The 12,614-nt window shown below is 45.7% G+C and overlaps 1 protein-coding gene across 9 annotated transcripts in view; it reads left to right on the forward strand.

Moving 5' to 3' along the window:
* The window catches only part of afdna (afadin, adherens junction formation factor a), a 314,437-nt gene that overhangs the window by 111,635 nt on the left and 190,188 nt on the right, over positions 1-12,614 (forward strand). For all 9 annotated transcript variants that reach the window (XM_085982002.1, XM_085982003.1, XM_085982006.1 and 6 more), the window contains exon 8: positions 2,237-2,410. In XM_085982002.1, the coding sequence (XP_085838128.1) occupies positions 2,237-2,410 (174 nt within the window). The remainder of the gene's footprint in view (positions 1-2,236; positions 2,411-12,614) is intronic.

Below are 12,614 nucleotides of genomic sequence, written 5' to 3' on the forward strand. Positions count from 1 at the left end.
GCATGCAAAGTTTAAAACACATGGGATTGGGGGTAAGTTACTGACTTGGATAGAGAACTGTTTGGCAGACAGGAAGCAAAGAGTTGGAATAAACAGGTCTTTTTCCGAGTGGCAGGCAGTGACTAGTGGGGTACCACAGGGATCGATGCTAGGACCCCAGTTATTCACACTATATTAATGATCTAGACGAGGGAACTAAATGTAATATCTCCAAGTTTGCAGATGAGACAAAGCTGGGCGGGCGTGTGAGGAGGATGCAGAGAAACTCCAGTATGATTTGGACAGGTTGGATGATTGGGCAGATGCAGTATAATGTGGATAAATGCGTGGTTATCCACTTTGGTGGCAAAAACAGGAAGGCAGATTATTATCTGAACGGCAATAGATTGGGAAAAGGGGAAGTGCAACGAGACCTGGGTGTCCTTGTGCACCAGTCGCTGAAGGTAAGCATGCAGGTGCAGCAGGCGGTTAAAAAGGCAAATGGTATGTTGGCCTTCATAGCGAGAGGATTCGAGTACAGGAGCAAGGATGTCTTGCTGCAGTTGTCAGAGCCTTGGTGAGACCGCACCTTGAGTATTGTGTGCAGTTTTGGTCGCCTTATCTGAGGAAGAATGTTCTTGCCATGGAGGGAGTGCAGCGAAGATTCACCAGACTGATACCTGGGGTGGTAGGAATGACGTATGAGGAGAGATTGGGTCGATTGGGCTTGTATTTGCTGGAGTTTAGAAGAATGAGAGGGGATCTCATTGAAACTTATAAAATTCTAACAGGACTAGATGCAGGAAGGATGTTTCTGATGGCGAGGGAGTCCAGAACTAGAGGTCACAGTCTAAGGATAAGGGGTAAGCCGTTTAGGACAGATGAGGAGGAATTTCTTCACCCAGAGAGTGGTGAACCTGTGGAAATCTCTACCACTGAAGGCAGTGGAGGCCAATTCATTAAATATATTTAAGGAGGAGTTAGATATATTTCTTAAGGCTAAAGGGATCAAGTGATATGGGGAGAATGCAGGGACAGGGTACTGAATTTGGATGATTAGCCATGATCTCATTAAATGACGGAGCAGGCTCAAGGGGCTGAATGGCCGACTCCTGCTCCTATCTTCTATGTTTCTATGTTAACCAAAGATTCTCATTCCTGATAGTTTCTGACTTGGGGTGCTCAACCTTTTTGCTTCTGAGGTCCCCCTCCCATGTTATAAAAATTGCATGGACCCCCTGCAATACAAAACAACAACAACTTGTATTCATATAGCATCTTTAACTTAGCAAAATGTCACAAGGCACTTCACAGGAGTGTTATCGAACAAAATTTGACACCCAGCCACATGAGATATTAGGGCAGATGATGAAAAGCTGGTCAAAGTGGTAGGTTTTAAGGAGCGTCTTGAAGGAGGAAAGAGAAGTAGAGAGGAGGCGAGGTTTAGGGAGAGAATTCCAGAGCTTGGGGCCTTGGCAGCTGAAGGCACGGCCGCCGATGGTTGAGCGATTTAAAATCAGGGATCCTCGAGGCCTGAAATGGAGGCCCGCAGATATCTCGGAGGGTTGTAGGGCTGGAGGAGAATACAGAGCTGGGGAGGGTCGAGGCCATGGAGGGATTTGAAAACTTGTACAATTAAATATATAAACTTTAGGGATTAGTGATAGCCGTTCGGACTATGGTTAGGATGTTAGTTAGAAGTTGGGGATTACGTTTGTGTTTTGGGTTAGGATTTTACGGTTACGGGACAAGGCTAGGGATTGTGGTTACAGTTGGGATGTTAGGTTTAGGGTTGGGGATACCAAGGCTAGGAGAGGCACTCTGGAAGGTATGGGGAGCTGGAGCTGGCCCTGACCAGTCACTCTCACTCCTTCGTTTACAGATGATTTGTCACTTTTTCTTCAGAGAGTTCCCAGCACTTGTTGCTCCCAAAGTTCGGTGCTTGCACTGCATTTTCTGGGCCAGGGTGAATCCCAGAACTGCACCCCCCCCGGCTATATTAACTTGCGCCCTCCAGACCTCTTGCCTGCTGCATCTCCACCAGTCAACACTCACCAAGCGGGTCCTCCAACCAATCGGTGTGTGGGGTAGGATGTTGTGTAAAATCTGGTTATTTTTGGTGGACCCCTTCTTAAAAGCTTCTCGCGGACCCCTGGTTGAGAACCCCTGTTCTAACCAAAACTTGTTAATATTGTAACTGTGCTCTAACCAATGATTAAACTCTCTTCCCTTCTCTTAAACTCTTTTTTATATGTAGGTACTTTAGTTTTCCAGTTAAAGAAACACCCACCTGACTATATCCCAAAGAATGCAAGGAAACAAAAGGAACTAGATGGGAGGTTAGCAAAAGGAAAAGAAAGGCATGATGGTTCAGGCTATGGTTCGTCATTGCCTCCCGAGAAACTGCCATACCTTGTTGAACTGAGTCCTGGTAAGAGTTGCATAACACCAATGTTAAAGGCTTCTTTGTGTAGCTGAACATTTAAGTCAGTCTTGTCCTGTTTAATGTCTGTCTTATCTTGGCATCTGGAGAATTCTGTTTGTCTGTAGCCTTGTTTTGACTTCAGAATCAAATGCTCCAATAGTTGGTTCTTACAGTTGCCAAAATTCATGTTTTTGCTCCTAGCTTTTTCTAAGTGTTAACCAATAGTACTGCAGTTCTTGAAATGTTCCATTTGTTTTCTCTGAAAGGCTCCACTGTTGCTTCCAAATGCAATTTAATTCATGTCAAATAGAAATAATTTCCTTCAGTCCGATTTAATGTCTGCTACATTGAGTGAAGGCAACTGAGGTCTTTGATTCGCCTGTTTCAAATTTTTCTAAAACTTGATCGATCTTGTTTGGCTGTATTTGTTAATTTAGTTAGAACTTTTTGCATTACCAGTGTTAGTGAATTCAGAGAGATGACCATTACAACATTGGTATTGTTTTGAATGTACCCATCTATGAAATGCCTGACACAGACTCACTAAATTAACATTTCTTTTAAGAATCAAGACTATAATTAGCTATAATGACTTCCTCTCACTAATATAGTGAGGGCTATATAAAGATTGAATCTCTATCACAGAGACCATCCTTCACACCCCACCCCATCCCATTTTCCTTGCATACGTTTGGCTGTGTTCTCCATGCGCCAAAGGAGCACAGTCTAACTTGATAAGTTCTGGGAATCCATGTGCTGAATATGCCCATAAAAAATGTCATGACTCCACAGACATGTGGTGTCCTAATCCTGTCATATGAAACCCTAGAACCTGTGCTATGGCACCGCTTAATCCCCATCTAAGAGTTCTTTGCCCATTACTTTGAACCTTCTCACTAAAGTTTGGAACAGTCTCCAGCTGCTCTAAGTGTAGGTTAGATCAGTCAGAGCATGAACATTATTAATTTATCCAGGTTATGCAATGTATTCCGGTTTCTTGGGGGACTAAAGATCTAGCAGAAAATAACATTAGGAAAAGAACAAGAAAAATTATGCTCTAAGTCATATAGCAATACAGTTGACCAATTTTGTTCTGTCTTGATGGCCATGGAGAACAAATAAAGCAGACAAAAACAAACCAGAGGGATTAGCGTTCAAAGGCCAAGGTACATGGTTGTATGGTATGCTTTCTGGCATGAATCCCACAATACATCATCTGCACTTAAAATGAGTGAATTGCTTCCTTAGTTGCTAAGTATGTCTGCACCTAAATCTACTTGAAATAGGATCTAATCGGGTTCGGATAATGTACTACCTGGCCCATTGGGCAGACTTTGGTCATCAGAAGGCCACATGGCTCCAGACCGTGGATAAAACAGATGGGGCATTTTCCTGGACAGTTGATGGTTGATCAAATGCAGGCTGTGGTAGTGCTGTTGCGCAAGTGATGGATGTCCTGGATTGGATGAGAGCCATGGATTTTGTTGTATTACTGTGCAGATTGTTGTGTTAAAGTCTCTGGAGTACAGCCTGCGCACAGTGAGGGTAAGCTATGAAAGAGTGCCATACATGTTTTGAAGGGTCATAACGGTACAGAAGGAGGCCATTCAGCCCATCGAGTCCGTACCGGCTATGGAGAAATCCAGTCTGTCCCTGTAGCCCTGCAAGTTTATTTCCCTCAAGTGCCTATCCAATCTCCCCTTGAAAAGATTGAGTGTTTCCGTTTCCACCACTTCAGGCGGCAGCAAGTTCCAAACCTTCACCATTCGCTGTGTAAAAATGTTTTTCATCACATCTCCCCTGTATCTCTTGCCCAAAACCTTAAACCTGTGTCCTAGTTCTTGTGCCATCAGCTGTCCATGATAGCATTGGTAGCAGTGACCACTGCACACTCATTGTGGAGAAGAAGTTCCGTCTTCACACTGAGAACACCCTCCATCGTGTTGTGTGGCGATACCACCGTGCTAAATGGGATAGATTCAGAACAGATCTAGCAGCTCAAAACTGGGCATCCATGAGGCGCTGTATGCCATCAGCAGCAGAATTGTATTCCACCACAATCTGTAACCTCATGGCCTGGCATATCCCTCACTCTACCATTACCACTAAGCCAGGGGACCAACCCTGGTTCAACAAGGAGTGTAGAAGAGCATGCCAGGAGCAGCATCAAGCATACCTAAAAATGAGGTGCCAACCTGGGGAAGCTGCAACACAGGACTACATGCATGCTAAAAAGCGGAAGCAGCATGCTATAGACAAGGCTAAGCGATCCCACAATCAACAGATTAGATCAAAGCTCTGCAGTCCTGCCAGATCCAGTCGTGAATGGTGGTGGACCATTAATCAACTAACGGGAAGAGGAGGCTCAATGATGGTGAGCCAGCACGTGAGTGCAAAAGACAAGGCTGAAGCGTTTGCAACCAACTTCAGCCAGAAGTGCCGAGCGGATGATCCATACCAGCCTACTCCTGAGGTCCCCACCATCACTGAAGCCAGTCTTCAGCCAATTTGATTCACTCCACATGATATCAAGGAATGGCTGAGCGCACTGGATACAGCAAAGGCTATGGGCCCAGACAGCATCCTGGCTATCGTGCTGAAGATTTGTGTTCCAGAACTAGCTGCACCTCTAGCCAAGCTGTTCCAGTACAGCTACAACACTGGCATCTATCTGGCAATGTTGAAAACTGCCCAGGTATGTGCTGTCCACAAAAAGCAGGACAAATCCAACCCGATCAATTACTGCCCCATCAGTCTACTCTCAATCATCAGCAAAGTGATGGAAGGTGTCATCGACTGTGCTATCAAGAGGCACTTACTCACCAATAACCTGCTCACTGATGCCCAGTTTGGGTTCCGCCAATACCACTTGGCTCCCGACCTCATTACAGCCTTGGTTCAAACATGGACAAAAGAGCTGAATTCCAGAGGTGAGGCGAGAGTGACTACCCTTGACATCAAGGCAGCATTTGACCGAGTGTGGCATCAAGGAGCCCTAGTAAAACTGAAGTCAATGGGAATCGGGGAAAACACTCCATTGGTTGGAGTCATACCGAGCACAAAGGAAGGTGGTTGTGGTGGTTGAAGGTGGGCTGATAAGTGGCAGGTAACATTCGTGCCACAGAAGTGCCAGGCAATGACTATCTCCAACAAACGAGAGTTTAACCACCTCCCCTTGACATTCAGTGGCATTACCATTGCCGAATCCCCCACTATCAACATCCTGGGGGGTCACCATTAACCAGAAACTTAACTGGACCAGCCACACACATACTGTGGCAACAAGAGCAGGTCAGAGGTTAGGTATCCTGCGGCGCGTGTCTGACCTCCTGACTCCCCAAAGCCTTTCCACCATCTACAAAGCACAATTAAGGATTGCAGCGCGAGGCGGAGCTTAAAACCGGCAGTGAGCGAGGCGAGGCCTGACCCGACCAGAGCATCGGACCTGGGTGAGGATTGCAGCGCGAGGCGGAGCTTAAAACCGGCAGTAGGCGAGGCCCGACCAGCAGGGGAGAGGTAAAAAGTAATCAAAGTGTGACGTCAGCAGGAAGCAGGTAAGTGATTGGTTGGTGAGTATTTCCTTCTTTTTTAAACTTTAACTCTGGTTTATAGTTTCTAAGGTCTCTCTGGTGTAGCGGGGACTGTTGGTAAACTATTTTAACTGTAGTGTAATTAGTGGGATTGATTGATTGATTTAATTTAAACTCAATTAATTAAAGGGTAAGTCATGGCAGGACAGCCCGGCCATGTGATCTGCTCCTCCTGCGACATGTGGGAACTCAGGGACACTTCCTGTGTCCCTGACAGCTATATGTGCAGGAAGTGCATCCAGCTGCAACTACTGACAGACCGCATTGCGGCGCTGGAGCTGCGATTGGATGCATACTGGAGCGTTCACGATGCTCGGGACATCGTGAATAGCATGTTTAGGGAGTTGGACACACCACAGGTAGAGGTTGGACAGGAAGAAAGGGAACGGGTGACCAACAGGCAGAGTACTAGGCGCAGGCAGGTAGTGCAGGGGTCCCCTGTGGCCATCCCCCTCTCCAACAGATATACCACTTTGAGTACTGTTTGGGGGGGATGGCTTATCAGAGGAAGGCAGCAGCAGCCAACTTCCTGGCACCAGGGGTGGCTCTGCTGCACAGAATGTGAGGATAAAGAGTGGTAGAGCTATAGTAATAGGGGATTCAATTGTAAGGGGAATAGATAGGTGTTTCTGCGGCCGCAAACGAGACTCCAGGATGGTGTGTTGCCTCCCTGGTGCAAGGGTCAAGGATGTCTCCGAGCGGCTGCAGAACATCTTGGAAGGGGAGGGTGAACAGCCAGTTGTCGTGGTGCATATAGGCACCAACGATATAGGTAAAAAGCGGGATGAGGTCCTAAAAGCGGAATATAGGGAGTTAGGAGGTAAATTTAAAAAACAGGACCTCAGAGGATTGCTGCCAGTGCCACGTGCTAGTCAGAGTAGAAATAGAAGGATACTTCAGATGAATACGTGGCTAGAGGAATGGTGCCAGGGGGAGGGATTCAAGTTCCTGGGACATTGGAACTGGTTCTGGGGTAGGTTGGACCAGTTCAAACCGGATGGCCTGCACCTGGGCAGGGCTGGAACCGATGTCCTAGGGGGAGTGTTTGCTAGTGCTGTGGGGGAGGGTTTAAACTAAAATGGAAGGGGGTTGGGAACCTGAGCAGGGAGACAGAGGAAAGGGAAACAAGGATAAAAGCAAAAGATAGGAAGGAGAAAAACAAAAGTGGCAGTCAGAGAAATCAACGGTTTAAATCAAACGCGGCCACAGTAAATAATAATTCTAATAGGTCAAAGAGCGTTAAAAAAACAAGCCTGAAGGCTTTGTGTCTTAATGCGAGGAGCATTTGTAATAAGGTGGATGAATTGGCTGCGCAAATAGAGGTAAACGAATATGATTTGGTTGGGATTGCGGAAACGTGTCTCGAGGATGGCCAAGACTGGCAACTCAACATCCAGGGGTATTCGATATTCAGGAAAGATAGGCAAAAAGGAAAGGGAGGAGGGGTAGCATTACTGGTTAAAGAAGGGATTAACACAATTGTAAGGAAGGATATTAGCTCAGATGATGTGGAATCTGTATGGGTAGAATTGAGAAATACTAAGGGGAAAAAAACATTAGTGGGAGTGATATATAGACCTCCAAACAGTAAGGCGGAGGTTGGGGATGGCATTAAAAGGGAAATTAGAGAAACGTGCAATAAGGACACAGCAGTCATCATGGGTGACTTTAATCTACATATAGATTGGGCTAACCAAATTAGTAACAATACTGTGGCGGAGGAATTCCTGGAGTGTTTACAGGATGGTTTCCTGGACCAATATGTCAAGGAACCAACCAGAGATCAGGCCATCTTAGACTGGGTATTATGTAACGAGATAGGATTAATTAGCAATCTTGTTGTACGAGGCCCCTTGGGTCGGAGCGATCATAATATGATCGAATTCTTCATTTAAGATGGAGAATGAAGTAGTTTACTCAGAAACTAGGGTCCTCAATTTAAATAAAGGGAACTACGATGGTCTGAGGAGCGAGTTGGGTAGGATTGATTGGGGAATGGCACTCAAAGGGTTGACGGTGGATAGGCAATGGCAAACATTCAAAGACCGAATGGATGAACTACAGAATTTGTTCATCCCAGTTTGGCATAAAAATAAAATAAAAAAGGTGACTCAACTGTGGCTAACAAGGGAAATTAGGGATAGCATAAGATCCAAGGAGAGGACCTACAAATTGGCCAGAAAAAGCAATAATCCTGAGGATTGGGAGCAGTTTAGGATTCAACAAAGGAGGACAAAGGGATTAAATAAGAAAGGGAAAATAGAATATGAGAGTAAGCTTGCAGGGAACATAACTGACTGTAAAAGCTTTTATATATAGATATGTGAAGAGAAAAAGATTGGTGAAGTCAAGCGTAGGTCCCTTGCAGTCAGAATCGGGGGAATTTATAATGGGGAACAAAGAAATGGAAGACCAACTAAATACATATTTTGGTTCTGTCTTCACAAAGGAGGACACAAATAACCTCCCAGAGATGCCGGGGGACATAGGGCCTGATGAAAGGGTGGAACTGAAAGAAATCAGTATTTGTAGGGAAATGGTGTTAGGAAAATTGATGGGACTGAAGGCCGATAAATCCCCAGGGCCTGATAATCTACATCCCAGGGTACTTAAGGAAGTGGCCCTAGAAATAGTAGATGCATTGCTGGTCATCTTCCAGAACTCGATAGACTCTGGAACAGTACCCATGGATTGGAGGGTAGTTAATGTTACCCCACTATTCAAAAAAAGGTGGCAGAGAAAAAGCGGGGAATTATAGACCGGTAAGCCTGACATTGGTAGTGGGGAAAATGCTGGAGTCCATTATAAAAGATGTAATAGCAGAGCTCTTGGAAAGCAGTGACAGGATCGGACAACGTCAACATGGATTTACAAAAGGTAAATCATGCTTGACTAATCTATTGGAATTTTTTTGAGGATGTAACTGGTAAAATAGATAAGGGAGAACCAGTGGATGTGGTGTATTTGGACTTTGAGAAGGCTTTCGATAAGGTCCCGCATAAGAGATTAGCGTGCAAAATTAAGGCACATGGGATTGGGGGCAAGGTATTGACTTGGATAGAGAACTGGTTGGCGGACAGAAAGCAAAGAGTTGGAATAAACGGGTCATTTTCCGAGTGGCAGGCAGTGACTAGTGGGGTACCGCAAGGATCGGTCCTAGGACCACAGCTGTTCACAATATATATTAATGATCTGGACGAGGGAATTGGATGTAATATCTCCAAATTTGCAGACGATACAAAGCTGGGTGGGAGGGTATGCTGTGAGGAGGATGTCGTGAAACTCCAGTATGATTTGGACAGGTTGGGGGATTGGGCAGAAACATGGCAAATGCACTAATGTGGATAAATGTGAGGTTATCCACTTTGGTGGCAAAAACAGGAAGGCAGATTATTATTTGAATGGCAATAGATTGGGAGAAGGGGAAGTGCAAAGAGACCTGGGTGTTCTTGTGCACCAGTCGCTGAAGGTAAGCATGCAGGTGCAGCAGGCGGTTAAGAAGGCAAATGGTATGTTGGCCTTCGTAGCAAGAGGGTTCGAGTACAGGAGCAAGGATGTCTTGCTACAGTTGTACAGGGCCTTGGTGAGACCGCACCTTGAATATTGTGTGCCGTTTTGGTCGCCTTACCTGAGGAAGGACGTTCTTACCATGGAAGGAGTGCAGCGAAGATTCACCAGGCTGATACCTGGGATGGCAGGAATGACGTATGAGGAGAGATTGTGTCGATTGGGCTTATACTTGCTGGAGTTTAGAAGATTGAGAGGGGATCTCATCGAAACCTATAACATTCTGTCAGGCCTGGACAGACTAGATGCTGGAAGGATGTTCCCGTTGGTCGGGGAGTCCAGAACAAGGGGTCATAGTCTAAGGATAAGGGGTAGGACTGAAATAGGGAGGAATTTCTTCACCCAGAGAGTGGTGAACCTGTGGAATTCTCTACCACAGAGGGCGGTGGAGGCCAGTTCATTAAATATATTCAAGAAAGAGTTGGATATATTTCTTAAGGCTAAAGGGATATGGGGAGAAGGCAGGGACAGGGTACTGAATTTGGATGATCAGCCATGATCTCATTGAATGGCGGAGCAGGCTCGAAGGGCCGATTGGCCTACTCCTGCTCCTATCTTCTATGTTTCTATGTGATGGAATGCTTTCCACTTGCCTGGATGAATGCAGCTCCAACAACACTCAAGAAGCTCGACACCATCTAGGACAAAGCAACCCGCTTGATTGGCACCTCATCCACCACCTTAAACATTCACTCCCTTCACCACCGGCATACCGTAGCTGCAGTGTGTACCATCTACAAGATGCACTGCAGCAACTCGCCAAGGCTTCTTCGGCAGCACCCCCCAAACCCGTGACCTCTTCCACCTAGAAGGACAAGGGCAGCAGGCGCATGGGAACACCACCACCTCAAGTTCCCCTCCAAGTCACACACCATCCTGACTTAGAAGTATATCGCCGATCCTTCATCGTCGCTGGGTCAAAATCCAGGAACTCCCTCCCTAACAGCACTGTGGGAGTACCATCACCACACTGACTGCAACGGTTCAAGAAGGTGGCTCACCACCTTCTCGAGGGCAACTGGGGATGGGCAATAAATGCTGGCCTTGCCAGCGACGCCCAGATCCCAGAAATGAATTAAAAATAACTAGTGGGAGCAGCCTTTCCCCATCTAGCCTAACCAAACCGGTCATAATCTTGTACACCTCTATCAAATCACCCCTCAACCTCCTTTGCTCTAATGAAAACAAATCCAGCTTCTCCAACCTGTCCTTGTAATTAAGAGCCCCCATCCCCGGAACCATTCTTGTAAATCTCTTCTGCACCCTCTCGAGGGCCTTCACATCCTTCCTAATGTGTGGTGACCAGAACTGGATGCAATACTCCAGTTGTGGCCTAACCAGCGCTTTATAAAGGTTCAGCATAACTTCTCTACTTTTGTATTCAATATCTCTATTTATGAAGCCCAAGATCCCATATGCTTTGTTAACCACTCTCTCAATATGTCCTGCCACCTTCAGGGACCTATGCACATTAACTCCCAGGTGCCTCTGCCCCTGCACACTCTTTAAAACTGTGCCATTAAGTGTATATTGCCTCTCCCTGTTCCTTCTGCCAAAATGCATCACCTCACACTTCTCTGTATTAAATTCCAGCTGCCACTTTTCTGCCCATTCTGCTAGCCTTTCTATGTCCTGCTGCAGTCAATTGGTATCATCCTCACTGTTTGCCACTCCCCAAGTTTGGTGTCATTTGCAAATTTTGAAATTCTACCCTGTATTCCAAGTCATTGATGTATAACAAAAAAAGCAGTGGTCCCAGCACTGAACCATGGGGAACACCACTGTCTACCATACTCCAGTCTGAAAAACGGCCATTTACCACAACCCGCTGTTTTCTATCCTTAAGCCAGTTCCTTATCCAAGCTGCCACTGACCCACCTAGTCCATGAGCCTCAATTTTGTTAACCAGCTTTCTAGGTGGTACTTTGTCAAACGCCTTTGTAAAATCCATGTAGATAACATCCATTGCATTCCCATCATCAATCCTCCCTGTTACTTCATCAAAATATTCAATTGAATTAGTCAAAATCTGTGTTGGCTCTCCTTAATTAGCTATACCTCTCCAAGTGCCTGTTAATTTTTTCCTTGATTATTTTTTCTAAAATTTTACCCACCACTGATGTTAAACTGACAGGCCTGTAGTTACTAGGATTGTCCTTACACCCTTGAACAATGGTGTCACATTTGCCACTTTCGAATCCTCAGGCACCTCCCCCGCATCTAGGGAAGATTGGAAAATTATGGCAAGCGCTTCTGCTATCTCCTCCCCCAATTCCCTTAGCAATCTGGGATGCAAGCCATCTGGACCAGGCGACTTATCCACTCTAAGCATACCCAGCCTTTCTCGTACATCCTGTCTATCAATTCTCACCCCTTCCATAACTTCTACCCTTTCCACTTCTACCAATATTTTGTCAGCATCCACCTCCTTAGTAAACACCGATACAAAGTACTCATTGAGTATTTTAGTCTTGCCCTGTGCCTCTTAAGCATATATCTCCTTCGTCTCTAATAGGCCCCACCCTGCCTCTTACTACCTGCTTACTGTTTACATGCTGGTAGAAGATTTTTGGGTTCCCTTTTATGTTAACTGCCATTCTACTCATATTCTGTTTGCCAATCTTATTTTCATCTTCACTTCCCCTCAACTTTCTGTATTTGGTCTGGTTCTCCCTTGAAGAATTCACCTGACATGCATCATACACCCTCTTGTTTTGTTTCATTATCTTTATTTCCCACGTCATCCAAGGAGCCCTTGCTTTGGTTCCCTTACCCTTCCCTCTTATTGGAATATACCTAGCATGTACTTGGGACATCTCCTTAAAGATCACCCATTGTTCCGTTAGTTTTTCCTGTCGGTCTTTGGTTCCATTTTACCCTGGCTAGATCCTTTCGTATCCCATTGAAGCTAGCCCTATTCCAGTTAAGAAGTTCCACTCTAGATTGTTCCTTGCTCCTCTCCATTGCTAATCGAAATCGTATGATACGATGATCACTCGTACCCAAGTGTTCTCCCACAGACACTTGGATCGACCTGGCCCACCTCATTCCCC

This window comes from Somniosus microcephalus, chromosome 3 (genome assembly GCF_052327205.1).
Source record: "Somniosus microcephalus isolate GS21.2 chromosome 3, FLI_Smic_1.0, whole genome shotgun sequence".
In the NCBI taxonomy this organism is placed as follows: domain Eukaryota; kingdom Metazoa; phylum Chordata; class Chondrichthyes; order Squaliformes; family Somniosidae; genus Somniosus; species Somniosus microcephalus.